This window comes from Gracilinanus agilis, chromosome 2 (assembly GCF_016433145.1).
Source record: "Gracilinanus agilis isolate LMUSP501 chromosome 2, AgileGrace, whole genome shotgun sequence".
NCBI classification, from domain to species: Eukaryota; Metazoa; Chordata; class Mammalia; order Didelphimorphia; family Didelphidae; genus Gracilinanus; species Gracilinanus agilis.
In genome coordinates, this window is record NC_058131.1 from 152,245,892 (window position 1) to 152,268,697 (window position 22,806).

The window sequence follows — 22,806 nt, forward strand, 5'->3', positions numbered from 1 at the left end:
CCTTATAGCTCAGGTATCTCTCATTTAGAGAGAGCCAGGTGGGACGGGGATAGAATGATGAGCCTGGGATTAGGAAGACCCCAGTTCAAATACACTTCCTAGCTAGATGACCCTTGGCAAGTTACTTAAGAGCTGTCTGCCTCAATTTTCTCAGCTGTGAAATGAATATCATAATATAATAGATTAACAGCATGATAATCATAATACCACCTATATGTCCAGGGTTGTGGCCTGACCGTCGGTCAATAGTCAAATGGTCAATGGTCAAACGAGACTGTATACGTAAAGCAGTTAGCCTAGCGCTTGGCACACAAGTGCTTAATAAATAATTATTCCTCCTCCAACCCCCTAAACATAAAGAAACAAGCACCGGCTTGCCCAAAGTCACTCAGCTAGCAAGCCTCAGAAGTGAAACTCAAACCCTGGTCTTCTGACTTTTAGTCTCTGGCTCTTTTTTACCTCCGAGTCTCCGCAGCAGTGGAAGACAATATGGTAGACGGATGAGAGCATTGGCTGTGGAAATGAAGGATCAGGCTTCGAATCCTCCTAAGGCTTATCTCCTGTGCCATTTAACTTCCCTTGGCCTCAGTCTCCTCATCTGCAAAGTGTGGGGGTTGGACTAGATGGCCCCTGAGGTTCCTGCCAGCTGTGGGATCTACGTTCCTATGTGCCAGGCTGGGTGGATAAAGGCCACCTTTCTTCCTGCTTTTTGCTAGTTGACAGAAGAGCAAGCAGTTTACTTGTGAGGTTGGGACCTAACCAGAGGCTGGAAGCCAGGAGAGAATTGCTCAGAGTCCAGCTCTACCCACCCACTTTGGGAAGCTCTTTCCCAAAGCAGACATCGGACTGTTGGTACGTTCATGGGATTTGGCCAGATTCAGAAAAGGAAAAAGGAAGGAGGAGGTGGAGCAGCCGGGATGTGCACCCAGGAGAAAGGAGCCGGGCAGGAGAAGGGCTGCCCTGCAAGAGAGATGAAACAAAGGAAGCACAGAAGACTTAAAAGGCATCCCCAGGAAGGCCTCAGACACCACAGGAATCCTGAATTCAAGGACACTGGGAGCCGGCACGCCAGCTTGCTCTCCATGCTGGAACAAAGCTCTTTTCTAGCCCTTTATGTCACTGCTCTACCTCAGGGAGTTGTCCTGAGGAAAAGACTTTGCAAACTTGTTTGGGGGTGTGGGAAGGGGGATTTATTTACTTTTTTTTTTAATTCTGAACTTAATAAATACCAAAGAAAATGGGTATTTCCATACACATAGTAGCACAGAAAAAGAGAATTATACATGAAACTATGGATCTCCTTTATTACATAAAACTTCCTTTTCCTTTTAAGTGTACTAAGGAATATCCCCCACCAGTAGCAAAGGAGATATTGTTGGGCGGCTTAAAGAGAGGCAGAGTGGTCATTTCTAGGCTCATCTCCTCCCTCTCTTCTCCAGAGGAGGAAGGGAAGCAGGAAGTTGGGGGCAGAAACTTAACCACTGCTTTTCTGGGCTTGGGAACCTGGTTAGAATTCTATCTCAAGGGCAGCTAGGTGGTGCAATGGATTAGAAAGACACATCTTCCCGAGTTCAAATCTGACTGTAGACACTTCCAAGCTGAGTAACCCTGGGCAAGTCATTTAACTCTGTTTGCCTTAGTTTCCTCATCTGTAAAATGAGCAGGAGAGGTAAATGGCGAACAATCCAGTATCTTTGCCAAGAAAACCTCAAGTGGGGTCACAAAGAGTCAGACAACTGAAATGACTGAACAATAATGACAAAATTATATCTATCTGCTCTCTTAAATATTATTAGTCTAAAGGAGGTAGTTTTCCTGTTCAAGCTAAATTTCTGGTTGCTGTTCATTATGGGGGAAGCAGAACTCCAAGCTTTATGTCCAGGGCTTTATTCCCTGTCTACCAAATACCATTTCCACAATCTGAATAAGCAATTAGCAAAAATAAAAAAAAGGAAAAGGAAAAAGAAAAAGAAAAAGAAAGAAAGGAAGAAAGAAAAGGGAAGAAAGAAAGAAAAAGGAAGAAAGAAAAAGAAAAAAAAAAACATTACAAGAACCATTTACCCTAGGTGTCAAGTGATAACATGTCTATAACCCAGTGGAATTACTTGTTGGCTGGGGGGGGGGGGAGGGGGGAAGGGTTGGAGGAGGAGAGGGAGAGAAAATGAATCACGGAAGCATGGAAAAATATTTTTAAAAATTAAAAAAAAATTTAAACCATTTACCTAAAGTGATAGTATCATGAAAAAAAAAAAAAAGAAACAAAACCGGTGTGACAAATATGTATAGTTAAGCAAAACAAATTCCCACCTTCATCATATCCGAAAATATTTGTCTTTTTGCACCTTGGTTCCATCATCTTTCTGTTAGGAAGTTGATGGCACACTTTATCATCAGTCTTCATGGTCAGTCATACTTTGTAAACTTTAGAGAGTTATATAAATGTGAATTATTGGGGGCAGCTTGGTGGCTCAGCCAAGCCTAGAGATGGGAGGATCTGGGTTCAAATCTGGCCTCTGATACTTCCTAGCTGTGTTGATTCTGTGCAAATCACTTATCCCCATTGCCTAGCCCTTACCCCTCAATACACAATATTGATTCTAAGACAGAAGGTAAAGGTTTAAAAAAAAAAGTCGATGTCATGATCATAGAATAACAATAACAACTAATATTAAAATAATAAAATGAAGTATTTTAATATATATGTAACCTTTATGAACTCTAGGGGTCCTTTGCCAACTTCCACTCTCATTGGCAAGTCGGATCCCCAGAGAGAAGCTGGCTACATCTTCCCCTTCAGGCTTCTAGGGGTGCCTCTATAGAGTCAGAATATATTGCTAGTGATATCAGCTCAAGCCCCCATTCCAGTATATTGTCCCTAATATCAATCACCAGTTGCAGTTAGAATCTCCCGCTATCCTTCTATTAACCCAATGATTAGTATGCCTATTGTCAATTTCACCAGTTGATTTCTCCTAAATATTGATTAGCCAATTGATATCAATTGACTTTTACAAAGACATATTTACTAAAAAGCTATAGCCAGAACCTAAGTACAACATCATCTCCCTGAATCAGGGACACATTCTCCTTTAAATTCTCTTTGCTTCCTAGGAAAAGTGAGCTCAGATGTAGAACAACCGACCTCTTTCTGCTTCTTCCTATGTGAAATGAGTGGATTTGGATGGCACGGTACCGCTAGCAGCTTTTTCCAGCTAGAAGAGAGATTCTCGAGAGTTAAAAGCTCCTCTATGTATTGTCTCCTCCTATTAGAATGTGGATATCTGGAGAGCCCTACAAAGGCAGCTTTGCCTTTAGACTTACATTCCCAGGACTCAGTCCAGCTCTTTTCATAGAGTAGGTACTTAATAGATGATTTTGTCATTCATAACTCTCACTCATTGGTGAGGAAACTCAGACCCAGAGACGGTCCACAAGAGGGCAAATTACTAGTCCAAAGTCACACAGCTAATAAGTGGCAGGGCTGGATTGGACTGACTCTGGAACAAGGGCTTCTTCCCCTGTGCCACACTGCCCTTCCTCAAGGGTCCCTTCCTGCCCAAACATTCCACATGGCTATATCTGAGCCTACGAGAGTCTAATTTTAAGTCCCGTTTCAATGCCCCACAGTTTCATTGATGATTCTTTTGGCTGAAGAGAGTGGAAGGACCTGCTAGGCTGGAAATCTTTTTTTTTTTTTTTTTCCCTCTTCAGTTTACGTCCCAGGCCGTGGGTGTGTCAGGGTATAATATTTGAAGTATTGCGTGCCAGGCAGAGTTGCTGCACAGATCACCAGATCTAGGTGAGCTGCAACAGAAGCCACTGAACACAGAGGGGATGGCATCTAAAGACTTCCCTCCACCCACAACCTATGCACCACCGGAGGTGCCAACAGGATTAAACTTTTTTCTGACAATCCCGTATGCTTTCTTCATTCCAGAGCTGGTAAGTCTCTAGACTTTTCTCTCCTGCAAAGTTCATTGAAGAGAAGGAAGAGGCTGGTAGGGAGGTGGGAGGAGAAGAAAAAGCCAATTCACGTTTCTGTGGCTTTTAGAGCAATGCCTGAGTGAAGAAAATACTATAATCTTCAGGGAAACCTTTTTAGTTTCTTGAGTTGCTTTTATTTACTTTTCTTTTCTTTCTTAATCAGGAAGTTGGTCTCTTTTCCTCAGTTCAACTCTGTCCAGAAAACAGTTATCTATATGTGTCCGAGGAATCAGTTCAAAACTTTAAAAAAAAGTCACCCCAAAATAGACTTCCTTATGAATTCCATGCTCAGTTCCAGCTCTGCTGGGGATGTGGGCATTTAAAGGCAAAGCCAGCGGGTAATGAATGCTTAGCACTGTCTTACTCAGCAGTCCAGGTCTTTACAACTCATTACTAGCCGCTGAAATAAACAGGATTCTGGATACAGCGTTTGACCTGAGGCTTTATACTTATGCCACTTCTTTTCCCCTTCAGAGATCTATCTGGGGAATTGGAAGGAATCTCAGACATCATCCAGTCCAACCTCCTCTTTTTACAAATAAGGAAACTGAGGCTCGTAGAGGTTAGGTCATTTCCCCCAAGATCATAGCAGTAGTAAGTAGAAGAACTGAGATTCGAACCCACCTCCTCTGATGCTTTTCCCACAATATCATTCCAGCGAGGGAACTCTGGACTCTTGGAGCACTACCATACTCTTTTCTTGGGAGGAGGACAGGAAGGAAGGCATGGTGGGGGAGGGATGAGAGGGGGGAATGAAGAAAATGCTGGGTGTGGAATCAGAGGCTCTGATTGTGAATCTGGTTCTGTTCATTATTGCTTGTGTGATGCTGAGGCAAGATTCTGGGCCTCAGTTTCCTCATCCTTAAATGAGTTAATCCAGCTGACTTCCAAGGCATCTTCTAGCTTTAAATCTGTGTCTTTTTTTGGTGGCTCAGTTGCACAAGGAGGGGCAAAGAATCCTTTCTTCCAGGGTTGAAAATATATTCTTTATTCTTTATTACTATTTCCTATTCCTCTCTCAGTTATTGCTATCTGTCTTTGAACTTTGGCTTATGTGTATTTCATGCAATAGAGTAAGCTGGCAACACTAAAACCAATAAAAAACAGCAACCAACATTTAATCTATGGTTCAGATGGCATTTGAGAATCTGTTACCAACATTTATTGCCCAGGGCAAGTATTATGAATAGGACAACTCATATCAAAACTAGGAAGAGGGAGCAGCTGGGTGACTCAGTGGATGGAGAGTCAAGCCCAGAGATGGGATGTCCTGGGTTCAAATCTGGCCTCAGACACTTCCTAGCTGTTTGACCCTGGGCAAGTCACTTAACCTCCATTACCCACCCTTACCACTCTTCTGCCTTGGAACCAATACTTAGTATTGTTTCTAAGATGGAAGGTAAGGGTTTAAATTTTTTTAAACAAAAACACTAGGAAGAAGAGGCAGCCAGGTAGTAGAGTGGATAGAGTGCCAAGTCTAGAGATGAGAAGTTCTGGGTTCAAATCTGCCCTCAGGTACTTCCTAGCTCTATGATTCTAAGCAAGTCCCTTAATCCCAATCACCTAGCCCTTGGCCACTTTTCTGTCTTAGAACTGATGTTAGACTGAAGGTAAGGGTTTAAAAAAATTTTTGGCAGAGAAGGCCATAGCACATTCTGTCAGCTGGCATGTCTTCAGTTTCTGGGATATAAGGTTCCTGCCAAACCAGATAAATCCCAGCCCGCTGGAAACTTGATTGAGATGTAATCCTTGTGAAACGGGTTAGCTAAATGGAAAGCCCTTTTTCTAAAACTGGGCATTTCTGCCCCAATTTGTTGTTGTTCAGTAGTTTCAGTCGTATTTGACTCTTTGTGACCCCATTTGGGTTTTCTTGGCAAAGATACTGGAGGAAACGGTTTGCCATTTCCTTCTGCAGTTTATTTTACAGAGGAGGAAACTGAGGCCAACGAGGTTAAGTGACTTGCCCCAGGGAGACCACCTCAGGTCTTCCATCCACTGCATCATCTAGCTTCCCCAGATAGAGGAAGAGAAAACCCAACTGGAGATTTTCACTTTCTTACTTTCCTTTGTCCTGATTGAGCAAGAGCCTTTGGAAGCTGTCTAGGACTTGAGTAACACTTGCAGATAACAGAAGGAAGCCCGAAGCCGGGATGAGTTATTCTCAGGGTGCAGGCGCCCCATTGGTGAAGCCCCACCCAAAGGCACCCCGGTTCTCAGTCAGAGCCTCCCCTCCGCGATGGAGCGATCTTGGGCTTCTTGCCACACAAGCGCCCTCTCAAATGCTCTTTGAGTTCTGCATTGACGACAGTGATGTTGCCTTCCTCGCCTTACCTTTGGAACCTTGAAGTTCCATGACTCAGCCAAACGTGCCCTGTGACGTACGGCTGGGGCGAGAAGCAAGGGTGATCCCCGATGTGAAATGGGGTGGGAGATCAGAGTTCTTGGGGAAATCATCATCATCATGTCAGCTAACATCAGGCTCATGGGCAGGACATATAATAAGAATGCCAGGGGAATACAAGACAGAATCCTTTCGGGATTTGAAGGTGGTAAATGAGTCTTCATCATTTGTATAATATAGGATAAAACACCTCATTATGAGGGAAATGATCATATTATATCATATTACATTATATTTATTATATTGCATTACATTATATTATACTTATTACATTACACTATATTTCTTGTTATATTACATTATATACTTATATTATATTATAATATTATATTACATTATATTATTTTATATTTATTACATTACTTATTATACTATATTATACCACTATAATATATTATATTTCTTATCTATCATATCATGTTATATCATATTGTATTATATTACACTATATTATATTATATCTCTATAAAAAGAGACAGTATAAGAGCAACTAAGTGGTTCAGTGGATTGAGAACAGGCTGAGAGATAAGAGGTCCTGGGTTCAAATCTGGTCTCAGACACTTCCTGGCTGTGTGACCCTGGGCAAGTCATTTAACCCCCATTGCCTAGCCCTTACTGCTCTTCTACCTTAGAACCAATTCACAGTATTTAGTCTGAGATGGAAGGCGAGGGTTAAAAAAAAAAAAGCTCAAATGCAACCTTGATCTGATTATTAGAACAATAATAAAAGCTTGTGGGTATGTATATATAGCACACAAAGTCCCTTTCAACAACCATATTAGGAGTGTAAGTAATTACTCTTCCCATTTTATAGATAAGAAAGTTGAGGCTAAGAAACTATGAATTATTCAAAGTCAATAAGAATAGGAGCTGTATTTTATCATATATTTGGACTTGAGAGCTCATCATAGGATCCAGGAACTCCCCCTCTAGCCTATGCCAGATCCATCCATCAATGTTGATTCAACAAGTTTCTGGCAGAAGGATTTATCCTGGATATAGCCCATTTGCATGAATGGTTCTACAGGAATGAGTCATACTTTTTTTTATTGTGAAGCATTCTGGGCTACGGTTTCCTTACATTGTCTTTGGGGGCATTCCAGACAAACTGTATCAGCTACAGCCGAAGGCTTCCAGGTGGAAAACTCATTTGGAATAGAATTTTAGAGCAGGAAAAGACCTTAAAGATCATTTAGCAAATCTTCCTCATTTTTTTTCCATGTGGAAGGAAATCAAGATCCAGAGAGAGGCATTAAGTTGCTTGCCCAAGGTCACCCAGCTAGGTAGAAACAGAGCTGAGCCCTGAACCCAAAATCTCATGTCCTCTGCTTGTTCCAGTTCCTTCCATCGAGGCTCAAATGATTTTTCTCATAAGATTATAGAATCATAGGTTGAGAACTGAAAGGAATCTCAGAGGCCATCTAGTCCTCTCACCTCATTTTACAAATGAGGAAACTGAGATCCAGGGAGATTACGTGATTTGCCCCAGGTTATACTAGTAGTGAGCATCAGAGGTGGGATTTGAACTCCAGAGCTCTTTCTAGTGCACCACGAAGTCTCTAACATGAGAATTTCTTTTCATTTACAAATCACACCAAGGGAACAGAAGGGAACTTCCTAATCAAAAGATCCTTCTTCCAAAAACAAGCTAGAGAAAAAGCAGACTGGCTTCTTTTCAGTTATTTTTCAGTTATGTCTGACTTTCAAAATTTGGGGAAGATCCTGGAGGGGTTCACCATTTCCTTCTCCAGTTTATTTTACAGATGAGGAAACTTGGGCAAATAGGGTTAAGTAACTTGCTTGGGTTTACACAGCTATTAAGTGTCTGAGGTCAGATTTGAACTCAGGAAGGTGAGTTTTCCCGACTTCAGGCCAAGATTTTATCCACTGTGCCATGTAACTGTTCCCAGGATGTTTTCTGGAGCAAACGAAAAAGCATGGCCAAAGGCTTCTTCATAAGCTTCACTTCTCGAAATAATGTTTTTGAATGCATAAAATAAAATATATGGCATTGCAAAGGAAGGGAATTATTTTCCCATCCAAGGTCACTCACTCTTTAAAATCTATCCACAGATTCCTTGGCGGTCACTGGAGCCCAGAATAAATTATCTTGTTCCCCAGGCCACTTGGTGGCTCAGTGGATAGAGACTAGGCTTGGAGAAGGAGGTCCTAGTTCAAATCTGGCCTCAAATACTTCTTTGCTGTGTGATCCTGGGGAAATCATTTAAGCCCAAATTGCCCACTCTTCTGTCTTGGAATCCATATTTAGTCTCACTTCCAAAACAGAAGGTAAAGGTTTTAAAATTTATTTTTTTTTAAGAATCTTCTTTGTAGGGGAACTTGAATGTCTCCTCTAGATCTCACTTAGAATTAGTTCCTGACAGCTATCTGATCAAATCCTAACTGTGGTCTCCTGGGATGTCCTTTGTCCTTATTTCTCTCTCCTAGAATCCCCTCCTTCAAGATACAGATCAAATGCTACCTCCTCCTATACAAGACCTTTCCTGATCCTCATTCCCTCCTTGTTCTCTTCCTCATAAATTTCTTTATATTTATTCTGTTTCTATTTATATGTTTGTCATTAACTCTAGCAGACGTCTTGAGAGCAGAGGAAGCTTCTTATTTGCCTTGGCATCCTCAGCGCCTACTTATCACAGTGCCAGACATATAGTAAGGACTTAATAATGTGTATTGAATTGACCAAGCTCAAAAGAGCACAAAATTAAATCAACTTAAAAAAATTTTTTTCTGTTGCTTTTTATTTTCACAATACAGAAATTTCCAGATAGAGTCCCCACCAAGTCTTCCCTAGTAGCAAAGCTCAGTAACACAGTGGGTAGATTGCTTGGCCTGGCGTCAGGAAGAGCTGAATTCAAATCCAGCCCCAGACACATAATAGCTGTGTGTCCCTGGGCAAGTCACTTAATCTGTTTGCCTTAGTTTCCTCATCTAGAAAATGAGCTGGAAAAGGAAATGGCATTCTACTCCAATGTCTTTGCTAAAATACACTAAATAGGATCATGAAGAGTCAGATATGACTGGGAAGACTAAACAACAGTAACAAAGAAAAAGTTAGTGACTGAATATTGTTCACATGTGGCAGCATATATAACATTCTCTGCCTTTAGCCTCCCCCTTTTCTGCAAAAAAAGAGAAACTGTTTATGGAACAAATATTAGTCATTAAAATTATACAAAATTCAGGTGCCTTTTTTATTTACATTATTATCATTGTTATAAATATTGTTCTTCTCATTTTGCTTACTTCCCTTTCTATCAGTCCAAAAAGTCTTCCTGAGTTTCTCTGAATTCTCTATACCCATCATTTTTATGCCATTCATATACCACAATCTGTCCAGTCAACCATCCAGTTGATGAGTACCCTAGTCTGTTTCTAGTTTTTTGCTAACATAAAATGTACTACTTGGTCAATAAGCATTTATTAAACTTCTACTATATGCCAGGCAGTGTTCTAAAGACCAGAGGTTCAAAGGGGTTCACTAGAATTAAGGGAAACTGGAAGATGAGATTTTATCTAGAACTTAAAGGAAGCCAGAGAAGCCAAGAGGTAGAGCTCAAGAGGGAGAACGTGAAGGGGCAGACAGAGAGTATGTGCAGGTGGAAGATGGAGGAACCACAAAGAGGTCGGTGTCATTGGACCACAGAGGATGTGGGAAGAAGTAGACCAGAGAGGTAGGAAGGGGCCAGACTATAAAAGGACTTTAAAAGCTAAACAAGGATTTTATATTTGATCTTAGAGGTGGTAGGGAGCCACTGGAGCTTATTTATGGGTTTTTTTTATATATTTTTAAACCCTTAACTTCTGTGTATTAGTTCCTTGGTGGAAGAGTGGTAAGGGTAGGCAATGGGGGTCAAGTGACTTGCCCAAGGTCACACAGCTGGGAAGTGTCTGAGGCCAGATTTGAACCTAGGACCTCCCGTTTCTAGGCCTGGCTCTCAATCCACTGAGCTACCCAGCTGCCCCATGGAGCTTATTTAATAAGGAGTGATGTGATCAGATCTGAGTAATAGAAAGATCACTTTGCCAGTGAGTAGAGGATGTCCTGGGACAGCAAGGTGGTACAGCAGGTAGAGTGCCAGGCATGTAGTTAGAAACTTATCTTCCCAAGTTCAAATCCAGACTCAGATACTTACTAGCTGTGTCATCCTGGACAAGTCACTTCACTCTGTTTCCCTTAGTTCCTCATCTATAAAATGAACTAGAAAAGGAAATGGCAAACCATTCCAGTGTCTTTGCCAAGAAGAGCCCAAATGGAATAGTGAAGAGTAGAACAGGACTGAAAAAAAATGGCTGAATTAGAAGAGAAGCAACAAAATGGGGGGGAGGGGAAGTTTATAACAAAATTCTCTGACAAAGATCTAATTCCCAAAATATATAAGGAACTAAATCAAATGTACAAGAAATCAAGCCATTCCCCAATTGACAAATGGTCAAAGGATATGAAAGGACAGTTTTCAGATGAAGAAATAAAAACTTATCAATAATCATATGGAAAAGTATTCTAAATCCCTCCTGATTAGAGAAATGCAAATCAAAACAACTCTGAGGTACAAACTCACACCTAGAAGATTGGCCAATATGACAATAAAGGAAAATCAAAAATGTTGGAGGGGATGTGGTAAAATTGAGACACTAATATACTGCTGATGGAGTTGTGAATTGCTCCAACCATTCTGGAAGGCAATTTGGAATTATACCTTCCAAAGGCATTAAAGGCATTAAAAGAATGCATGCCCTTTGATCCAGCAATACCACTACTAGGTTTGTAGCCTAAAGAGATAATAAAAAAGGATTGTACAAAATTATTCATAGCCATTCTCTTTGAGGTAGCAAAAAATTGGAAAATGAGGTGGTGTCCCTCGATTGAGGAATAGCTGAACAAATTGTGGTATATGATGGCAATGGAATACTATTGTGCTGTAAGGAATGATGAACTGGAGGCTTTCTATTTGAACTGGAAGAGCCTCCATGAACTGATGCAGAGAGTGAAATGAGCAGAACCAAGAAAACATTGTACACAGAAAATGAAACATTGTGGAACAATCTAATGTAATGGGTATCACTACTAGTAACAATGCAATGATCCAGGACATCCCGAGGGACTTATGAGAAAAAACTGTGGGAGTAGAAACGAAGAAGAAAAACATATGACATCACTTGGTTATATAGTTACATGATTTGGGGTTTTGGTTTCCAAAGATTGCTCTATTGCAAAAATGAATAATATGGAAATAAGTATCAACTGACAACATTTGTATAGCCCAGTGGAATTGCTTGTTGACTCCTGGAGGGGGGGAGGGAAGATGGAAGGGAAAGAAAATGTATCATGTAATAATAGAAAAATATTTTTAAAAATTAAAAAGAAAAAAAATGACTGAATGGGGGGGGGAAGGGGTTCCCTAGAGCAGGGAGAGCCTTGAGGCAAAGATAACAACCATCAGACTATTGTGGTAGTCTAGACATGAGGTCACATGTTCCTAATCGAAGGTGATGGCAATGTCAAAGGAGAGAAGGGGATTTATACTAGAAATATCACGAAAGTGGATTCATCAGTCCTTAGCAATTGATTGGATATAAAGTGTAAGAGAGAACGAGTCCAATATGGCATCTAGGTTGTAAGCCTGGACGACAGGGAAGATGATGATAGTCTTTTTTTTTTTTTAAACCCTTACCTTCCGTCTTGGAGTCAATGCTGTGTATTGGCTCCAAGGCAGAAGAGTGGTAAGGATAGGCAATGGGGGTCAAGTGACTTGCCCAGGGTCACACAGCTGGGAAGTAGTCTGAGGCCAGATTTGAACCTAGGACCTCCCGTCTCTAGGCCTGACTCTCAATCCACTGAGCCACCCAGCTGCCCCCAAAGATGATGATATTCTTGACAACAATGGTGATTTAGGAAGTGGGACATCAGGAAAAGGTTTAGGGGAAGGTGATGAGTTCATTTTGGGACGTGTTGGATTTAAAATGGCTATGGGACATCCACTTTGAGATATCTAAAAGGCAGTTGGAGACACAAGACTGGAGGTCAAGGAGAGATTATTGTTTAGTCATGTCTGATTCTTTGTGACCCCCTAGACTGATGTCGGCAAGCCTATGACACGCATGTTAGCACTGACACGTGTAGCCATTTTCCATGACTCGGGGTTGCATGCTGAGGATGAAACATTTGCTGTAGTGTAGACCCTCTGTGTACTATAGATGACAATTCTACCTATATTAATTTATTGATTTTGATTTATTAAATACAGTTATATATTACAATTATACATTTTTGTAATTTAAACTATAAGTATAATGAAATTATGGTTTTTTTCTCTAAGTGACACACCACCCGAGTTATGCTCGGTTTTTGGCGAATTTTGACACACCAAGCTCAAAAGGTTGCCCATCACTGCCCTAGTCCATAGCACATCAATACTGTCAAAGGGGTTTTCTTGGAAAAGATACTGGAGTGGTTTGTAATTTCCTTCTCCAGTATATTTTACAGATGAGGAAACTGAAGTAAACAGGGTTCCATGACTTGCTCAGGGTTCACAGAAATTAGTAAGTATCTGAGGTTGAATCTGAACTCGGGTTTTCTTTATTCCAGACCCAGCGCTCTATCCACTGAGTCATCTAGTTGCTTCTCAGGCCAAGATTAGAGCTGGATAAATAAAAAATCTGAGAATCAGGTTCATAGATATGATCATTGAATCTATGGGATTCATTCAATTCAGTTTTCATAGTTTAGAAAGAGGAGAGAAGAGCATCCAGGACAGAGACTTGGGGAAGGTGAGCCTTGAGGTGTGCCTTGAAGAATGAGCAGGATTTGGAGAGGTGGGTTGAGAAAGGAAGGCATTCCAGATAGGCAGGCAAGTGATTTAAATAATAAAACCGGAATATAAGAAACTGAGATCCCACCTCATTTCAATCCTGTTCTTTTCTGGGCTAAGTTTGACCGAATGGCCCCAAATGTAGTCTCAGATAATGAAGTTCACCTTTTTCCTTTCGGAACAGTTATCTGATCTTACTTACCTACTACAATTCATCCTTTCTTTCCTCCATCCTTACTTAAGGGTTTTATGACTTTAGAACTTTACCCTGGGACAGGGCAGGTCTGGCTAAGTGGAGGAAGGAGATAATCGTTCCCCCACATTGCTCCTATCTGCCCTCTTCTCTCTACTCATATAGCCACTACCCTAGTTGAGGTCCTCATTACCTCTGGCCTAGCTTGGACAGATTTCAGGAGTTAGTGCTGGACAGAAGGATCTGATGTGCTGCCATCACTGCAAGACAGAATAACAACAAACAACTTCTGACCTAGACAAATGCAATAACTCCCTAATTAGCCTCCCTTCCTGGTCTCTCCCCTCTCCAAACCATCTTCCACACAGCCTCTAAAGTGATAACAGAATAAATCTGACCATGTTATTCCCCGATTAAAAATCTCATTCATTTGCCTTTAAAACCCTTCACCATCAGGTTCTAGTCACCTCTTCAGTCAGTCTACATCCCAGCCAAACTGGCCCAATGACCCATCATCAGACTCTGTCCTTTTGCTCAGGCTGGAATGCTCCCCCACCTCTGCTCCAGAATCTTTGCTTCTCTTTGAAGCTCAGTTCAAGGGCCACCTTCTCATGGAGCCTTATACTGATCCCTCAAGTTGTTAGTGTTCCCTACCCCATCAGTTACTTCAGATTGTTGTTCAATTGTTCCAGTCCTATAGAACTCTTCTTGACCCCATTGGAGATTTTCTTGGCAGAGATACTGGAGTGGTTTGCCATTTCCTTCTCCAGCTCATTTTACAGACTAAGAAACTGAGACCAACAGGATTAAGTGATTTACTCATCATCACATGGCTAGGAAGTGTCTGAGGCCAGATTTGAACCCAGATTCTCCTGATTCCATGTCTGGTTCTCTGACCACTGAACTGCCAAGCTACCCTTTTGCATAAGTTTTAATCAATTTACTTGCATTTATGTGGTTTTCTCCCAGTAGAGTGAAAGCTCTTTGAGAGTTGGGTCCGTTTTCTATTTGTCTTTCTTACCTTATCTCCCAACATAGTCCCTGGCACTTCATAAATGATTATTAACTGGCTGATTGATACCCTCAAGATTCCTACAATCAACACAATTTGACAGCATTTTAGAATATTAAACTTGGGAAGAAGTTGGAAGATTCCCTCATTTATAGACGCAGAAATGGGATCCGAGAAAGGAAATGAATTATTGCCCAAGGTAACACAGCAGTTTCCAGGCAATGGCCCCAAATAATTTTAAAATTTCAATGGATCTGCAATGTCAATGAGGCATTTCCTCCAGAAAAGCAGATTGCCACCATCTATGCCTTTTCATTCCATGTGATATTTGTCCTTGTCTTCCCATAATTCTTCTATAATAATAGTGAATATTTTATAAAGGGGTAGCTAAATGGAACAGTAGATAGAGTACCAAGTCTGGAGTTAGGAAGACCTGAGTTCAAGGTCAGCCTCAGACACTTCCTAGCTGTGTGAGCTGGGGCAAGTCACTGAGCAAGAAACTGTTTGCCTCAGTTTCCTCATATGTAAAATGAGCTGGAGAAGGAAAAGGCAAACCATCCACTATCTCTGCCAAGAAAATCTCAAATGGGGTCATGAAGAACCAGAAATGACTAAACCACAACAGCATTTTATATAGTGCTTTAAGGTTTGCAAAGTGTTGTTAAGAGTGTAACCTCCCCGGATCCTTACAACAACCCAGTGAGAGAGATGCTATCCCCATTTTACAAATGAGGTACCTGAGGCTGACAGAAGTTAAGTGACTTTCCTAGGCTCACATAGCTAGTAAGTGTCTAAGGCAGAAGAGAGCTGACCCATCGTGCTAGAGGTCCTTTAATGTACCATGGTATGCCTGCAGCATTTGGCCTGTCCATTTGTTATTTCTTTCTCCCACTGAGATTGAGTGGCCAGTCTCATCTCCCTTTTCTGATCTTATATTTCCTAGATGATATTCATTACTCTTTTTCTTACACACAAATCGCCATTGGTAAAATAGTTGCAGACCACAGATCAGCACAATCTCTGAAGAATTAGAGATTTTTCAAGTATGGGAAACAAGAAATGGTGGAGTGAAGTGTAAGTCCTTCAAATATTCAACAAAAATAATGAAAGCCTCTTAGCAAATGGCCCTGGGTTCGGCTATATCACTCTGGCATCTCCATGTATTCAGTCAGCTCTTCAAAGGCCACACTTCTTCTAGAAGTAGAAGAATCAACACCTGCATATCACACCAGGTTTAGCCACTGCCCAGTCTGTTCTGGTCCCCACAAAACTACTTCTCTCTTTGGAGACAGGACTCTTGGAGGACTCTCGTCTTACTTGAGGAATGGGGAGTGGGGTGAGGCCATTGTAAACTGACCCAGGAGAGAATCAGCCCGAGGCATTCAAGGTTCCATAGTCTTTTCTTGCTCTCTGTTGAGGAGGATAGCAAGAAATTAAAGGAAGAGAATTGAATGGAACCTTTATTTCTTCACCAGATTCTGGGGTAAAACCTTCCCAATTTAGGATATAATTAGAGCACCTCCTGGTAAAATATAATAAATGGGAGGAAAATCAAAGAGTTAATAAATCCTTTAAGAGGATAGAGGAATGAAAAAAAAAGACGCTATATGGAGATGATGAAATTGGAGGGCTGAGGGAATATTACTACTCAATTCAAGTATGTTGAAGAAGAAAATTCCAAAGAAGCAAGGTCCCACGGGGACATTTATTAAGGGATTGCTATGTACCAGGCATTGTGCTAAGTGCTAGGAATACAAAGAAAGTATCTCAAGGAGCTCTCAACCTAACTGTGATTAAAACACCTTTTCAGACCAAGACATTAAAGAGGTATGCACTGAAAACATTTTCAAAGAGGCCTATGTGTAAATCTCATAACACTCTAAGAGAAGTGGGGAAGATCTTGGTTCAGCAGCTCAGAAAAAAAAAGATTAGGAGAAGGGAAAGGGGAACCACTTTACTTAAACCCATAGATTGGGCCCCTTTGCTGAGACAGACAAGATTATTTTTATTGTTCATTTTTATGTAACGTCGTAAATGACTGTCATTGAGCCCATAAAAACTACTCAAGGGAAAAAAATGACCCTGACCCTGCTCCAACGTGCTAATGAATGAACCAGCACGGCTGGGGAAAGAAAGTGGCCTGGTTGGGTGAGGCCCAAATATTCAAGGATGGCAGGAAGGGTGGGTTTACTTAGCGTGATGGGTGATGTCAGGCCAGGAGGGAGTCAGGAGGGGTTTGGAAAGGAGGACAAAAGTGCTGATGGCCAGAGAGATCAAGACAGACTGGAGAAAGGTCTTTCACAAAGAGCTTTTTACACTCTGGGGACAAGCAGGGGGACCAGTAGAGGGGTTCCAGGATTACAGTGACACGGATCCAAATTTCCTAAAAGGAAAAATGAACTTGAGAGTGGCCTTCCAAATAGTCTGCAGGGACAGGGAGATAAAGGAGAAACTGTATGGAGGGTAGGTGTGGTGGTAGAGGGAGGAAACAGCCAAGAAAGTCAGTAGGTGTGGTTGGAGCCAAGGAAGGAAACCATCAGAGGTGGGATGAATACCTTGGCAAGGAGGGTGGAGGGAGGGACATTTCCACTCTCCCCCTCCAGTGATGCACACAGGCTGCCCCCACCCCCCATCCCCACCCCAAGTACAAAAAAGAAAAGGAAGAAAAATGGAGTTGGTCGCTAGAAGGCTGATGGAGTGAGGCGAGGAAGGGAAGGGCATGTCAGAGCATCTGGGGCCAGAGTGATGGGCCATGAAAACATCTGGCAGGGAGAGAAAGAGAGATAGAAGCAGAGAAAGACAGAGAGAAAGAGAGACACGGAGAGAGAGAGAATCAGGGAAATGTTTAGCATGTGATATCCTAACTTAATTTATGGCTTAACACAAGGTTACATTTTAATGGCACATTTAGTGTCACTCCCATGTTGGACTTAGAACTTGAAGGGTGGTGGTGACTATGTAGGAGGGGTTCAAGCACAGGTTTTTCTTGGCCTGGATCTTTGACTCTGGGTAGGTCTGGGAACACTTCTCTGTACTAAATACTCCTTTATACGCTGACTTCTGAAACTTTTGGAAGGCATGAACATTTTAGGGAAAAATATCCACAAATGTTTTTGTTCCTAGGGGGAAATGGGTAAGAATTAAAATAGTTAAAAATAGGAAGGGAATCGAGTCTGGAATCTTCAGACCTGCATTTGAGTCCCTCTTTGGCCACTTTTTCTTTTATTTAAGTAAATTGTTTAATAAATAATATAATACAATAATCATAGAAATTAATTTATAATTTTATATTGTACATTATTTTAAATGATTGGGATTTGCTAATTTATTATATGTAAATTTATTACATAATAAATTAATAAATATGACCCTGAGCTAGCAGAGAGTAAGTAGGTGTTTAACTGGTACATTGTTTAAGATGTCATCAATTGAAAGTCTGAAGGGTCCATAGAGATCATCCATCCCAACTGTCACATTTTATAGAGAGGGGAAATGACTTGCCTAAAGATACAAAGGTAGTAAATCACAGAGATAGAATTCTAACCAAAATCCTCTAATTTCCAGCTTAGTTCTCCTTCCATTTTATTATGTTGTCTCACGTGAATCCAGAAAACTATTAAATAACTCCCAGAATCCAGAAAAATGTTATCGAATATTCTTTGAAAAATGACTCTTAGTAAGTTTTTTCAACTCTTTCAGCCTCAGTTTCTCCCTTTCAACTCCAAAAATCTGTGATCTTAAGACCCTGTTACTTCATCTCTTAAAGTTTCCATTTCTTCTGTAGAAACACGAATACCTGCCCATCTATCTACCTGCCAGGGTTGAAAAAATCACATTATAAATTATAAAGCAATATATAAATGTGAGCTAGTGTTGATATCACTATTACATATTTTTAAACTCATATCCTGTCTTAGAATCAAAAGAATGTATTAGTTGCAAGGCAGAAAAGTGGTGAGGACTAGGCAATGGGAGTAAAGTGACTTGCCCAGGGTCTCACAGCTAAGACGTGTCCAAGACCAGTGAGCCACCCAGCTGCCCCCATTACTCTTTTGTATTAAAGTGCACTTGTTCATGATCCTAGAGCCAAGCCACCTTCACTGCAGATTCTAGGGGTATCTATTCTTAGATGCCTGGAATGTCTTTCTCTCTAGTGTCATCAACAAGAGCCCCCATCAATTGTGTTCCTTCCCTTCCTTCCACTGTTAAGTGCTGGTAAATGGCTAGCACCCCATTTCCATATAACCAGTTACCATCACTTAGCTTTTACAAAAGGACATTTATTTCAAAGATATGGTAAGAACAAAAGTACAAAATATTTCTTCCCAGTATCTCAGAGGCACACTTTCCTCTAGATCACCTTAGTCTTCGGGAAGAATAAACTCAGATGTAGCAGTTTTTACACCGTACAAGTTTCACCAAGTTCATGTCCAAATGGAGTGCCAATGCTAGATAAGTCCTTGTCTCAGCTACTGGATCCCAATAGTATCTCTTAATTTTTGCTCCTTGGGACACTGGGCTAGCCGTGGAACTTGGCAGCTGGGTGGTGCAGTGAATAGAGTGCAGGGCCCGGCATTAGGAAGACTCAAATTCATGAATTCAAATCTGACCTCAGACACTTTCTAGCTGTGTGATCCTGGACAAGTCACTTCATCCTACTGGCCTTGGTTTCTTCATCTGTCAAATGAACTGGAGAAGGAAATCCAGAAATCTCTGCCAAGAAAACCTTAAATGGAGTCATAGTTAGACACAACTGAAACAAATGAACAACAAAATAAGATAACATATAAGAAATATTTGGTAAAATTTTAAGAATGATATAAATGCCAGTTCTTTTTTTCTTCTTCCTTTTCTTCTTCCTCCTATTCCACTTCCTCTCCTGACTCTTCTTTCTTCCTCTTCTTCCTCTTCCTCTTCTTCTTCTCCTCCTTCTCCTGCTTTTCCTCCTCTTTTTCCTCCACCTCCTCATCCTCCACCTCCTCTTCCTCCTCCTCCTCCTCCTTTTTTCCTCTTCTCTTCCTCCTTCCCCTAAGGACCTATTTTCCATCCTTGCTGCTTTTCTGCCTTGTCAAATAGTATTCTGTGTGGCAGGGCCACTGCTGCAAATGGTCTGCATTCCCCATCTTTTGTGGTCTTGTCACATTTTCCGTTGTATTCTCTGAAAAGAAAAGAAATTGATTGTCTTGGTGTGGCTGCCGCTTGGCTTCATGTGCTTCTATATGTGACTGAAACTGCTTAAAAAACAGAGAATATTTTGGCCTCATGTGGTCAATATGATCCCTGAACTGCATCTCCTGGTCCAGGCTTTAGTATGGCGGCTTTCTGTTTTGGGACGTCTTTCTGCCATCTCACCCCAAGTGTATACATACCTCAACCATCCCTAGATAGGAGCTCAGGCACATAGAGTGAGCAGCCAGTGTAGACATGCTAGGGAGGGTGGAGACTGGCCCACCTAGAAGAGTGCTGCCCATCAATTAGAAGGAGTAGCAGGCTTCTTAATCCATGTTGGTGATGAATGAATCTTCTCAGATTAAATTCATCTCCTTTAAAGGACACGGGTGTGTCTGCTAAGAAATGTGCCACTGTTTTATTTCTGTTTTTATAAGCTCTTATTTATTTAACCTTGAGGAACCATTGTGAGATCACCAAGAGGCTGAGGAACTTGGCTCTCCCAGGCCTGTACCCAGGCATGAAGTTTGGATCAGATTCAGTCTGGAGAAGCCTGATTCTAATGAATGGATCAGACTCCCTCTTGTCACACTCATCCTCTCCTCTAAGGCCATTGAAAAAAGATGGGAGAATTATATGGGGTCTGTTACACACCCTTCCAACTTTGAAGTCCCACGTCATTCTGATGAGCAAGTATCTCGCCATATAGAATACTGGGTTTATTTCCTCCTGCTTTGGGCTCCCTCTGCGTTAAGTGCTGAGAGCCTATGGTTTGTTTGCCCAAGATGGTATGTAGATGATTCATGGTCGCATTTTGGCATTCATGGTTATGTTTTGTGAGTTCAAGGAGGCCTGAAGGAAAATTGTGAAATAAGTGGTTTGCCTATGGTTCTCCTCTCCTTCTTAGTTCCTTCTCCCTCTGCTCTGGTCTCCATTCCTTGTCTTATGTCCCCAAAGGTTTAACTTATAACTAATATGCTAGTGTTCCTTAAGTGTGTAACGTGTTCCTCTCTACACAAGAGGAAAGGAAGCAGACAAATTCGTTCTCTATAGCCCCAAGAGTCAGAACAAGGCCAAAGGGACTGAAAATATAGAAAGTCTGTTCAAAAGAAGGAAGAATGTTTAATGGCGAAAATATCCACCTGCTACTATAAATATTTTGGTACATACAGAAACTTTTTGTCTTTAACCTCCTCGGAGTTTATGGCCAGGATTGGGATCTCTGGATCATGGGATATGAATAGTTAAGGGGCATTTTTTCCTAATTTGAAATGTTTTTCCAGGATAGTTGGACCAGATGACAGCTCCATTGATTGTGTATAATAGTAGCTATCTTCTCGTATCCCTTCTAATATTAACTATTTCTGTCTTTTGACGTCTTTGTCAATTTTCTGCCAAGCTTTGCATTTTACCAGTGAGGAAGTCCAAGGCACAAAGAGGTCAAATAAGTTGTCCAAGGCTATGCAGAGAATACATAGCAGAGCTAGTATCTCTCTACTCTTATATCCTTTGTCTCAGTTGAATGACTCATCAGATCTCAACTGCCCTATTTATAATAGATTTTAAATTAATTCCCTAAAGTTTTTCCTCTCTCCAATCTGAACTTCATGCACCCACCAAAAATATCTTTCTAAGGCAGTGGTTCCCAAACTTTTTCAGCCTACCACCCCCTTTCCAGAAAAAATATTACTTAGCGCCCCCTGTCATATACTATCACCACCCCCTTACAGTTATTCACCACGGCCAAATGCACCTGTGGCCATCACCGCTTCCCTGGATCGCTGCAGCACCCACCAGGGGGCGGTGGCGCCCACTTTGGGAATCACTGTTCTAAGGCATGGATCTGACCATAGCACTTCCTCAAAAATTGTCAATGACTCCTGTTACTTCTAGGATGAAATAATTCCTTGATCTGTTATTTCTGAAATGAAAAACCAGAAGGTTGGACTGGATGATCTATCTCTGTGGTCCCTTCTCTTAATGAAACTCTAAGAGTCTAGAATAAGTAGCACATCCAAGATCTAAGTGCAGATCATGCAAAGGGTTTAAGGTATGACCACTTGGAGTTATTTAGGAGGGGATTCTTGTTTTGGTATGTGGTGGACCAGATGGTCCCTGGGTTCCTTTTCACCTTATACTATCACTACTGGGACTTCGGTTCTCAGGTTAGTGAGTAGTCATTTTTTCTTAAATGGATATAAGTCCACCATACCATACTTACCAGCTGTCTCCATTCTATAATCTCAGCTCCTCTTTGGACTTTAGCTCTGAGAACAATAATCCAATCAATACCACCTTTCCTGGAGAGGATCTCCTGTCGATCAACTGCTCCATGACTCCAGCCACCATCCCTCTGAATTTCTTGTCCAAAACATTCATCCCTAGCCAGCACTCCCCTACATGTGTTGTCTTCTATAATGATGTAAGTTCCTTGAGGGCAGGGGCCATCCTGCTTCGTTATATTTGTATTTCTAGAACTTGGCACAATACCTAGAACATAGTAAACAATATATCCTTTTTCATTCATTCATTCTGAGTTTTGGCCAAGGAAATCAATCTATACCAAATATTTGATAAGAAGACTGTCTGCATTTTAATGGAGCATTCTTAAAGACTCTCAAAGCCCAAATGGAGAAGAACCAGAGTCAACCATCCCTCATTATCTCACCTGAACAGAAACGAAAACTTGGTAGCTGAAGACTTAGTAATCTACTTCAATCATATAACCTGCCACTGTTCCCAGGAGTGATCTGGCTCTTTGTACTGACAGCACTGCCACTGGAGGGCAAAAGTAAGACTCGTGTTTTATAGCGGGTAATAATGGTCAATATGAACCATCCAGGTGATTAGCTGATATAATATTAAGAGTAGTCATTGGGGGCAGCTGGGTAGCTCAGTGGAGTGAGAACCAGGCCTAGAGATGGGAGGTCTTAGATTCAAATCTGGCCTCAGACACTTTCCAGCTGTGTGACCCTGGGCAAGTCACTTAACCCTCACTGCCCACCTTTACCACTCTTCTGCCTTGGAACCATTACACAGTATTGATTCTAAGGTGGAAGGTAAGGGTTGTAAAAATAAAAAAAATAAAAAGAGAGTAGTCATTCATTCCTGTGGAGAAGCACTAAATAACTTGGACTTACTGGGTTGTCCCAGACTCTGAAAATATTTATTTCTCAGTCTTGATGTAAAGGGAAAGCAGAAGGGCAAGGATGGCTCA

General features: G+C 41.3%; 1 protein-coding gene across 2 annotated transcripts in view; it reads left to right on the plus strand.

Annotated features, from left to right (window-relative positions):
• The first annotated feature begins 3,834 nt into the window (after window positions 1-3,834).
• MALL (mal, T cell differentiation protein like) overlaps window positions 3,835-22,806 on the plus strand; it is a 47,024-nt gene continuing 28,052 nt past the window's right edge. For both annotated transcript variants that reach the window (XM_044660782.1, XM_044660783.1), the window contains exon 1: window positions 3,835-3,942. In XM_044660782.1, the coding sequence (XP_044516717.1) occupies window positions 3,835-3,942 (108 nt within the window). The remainder of the gene's footprint in view (window positions 3,943-22,806) is intronic.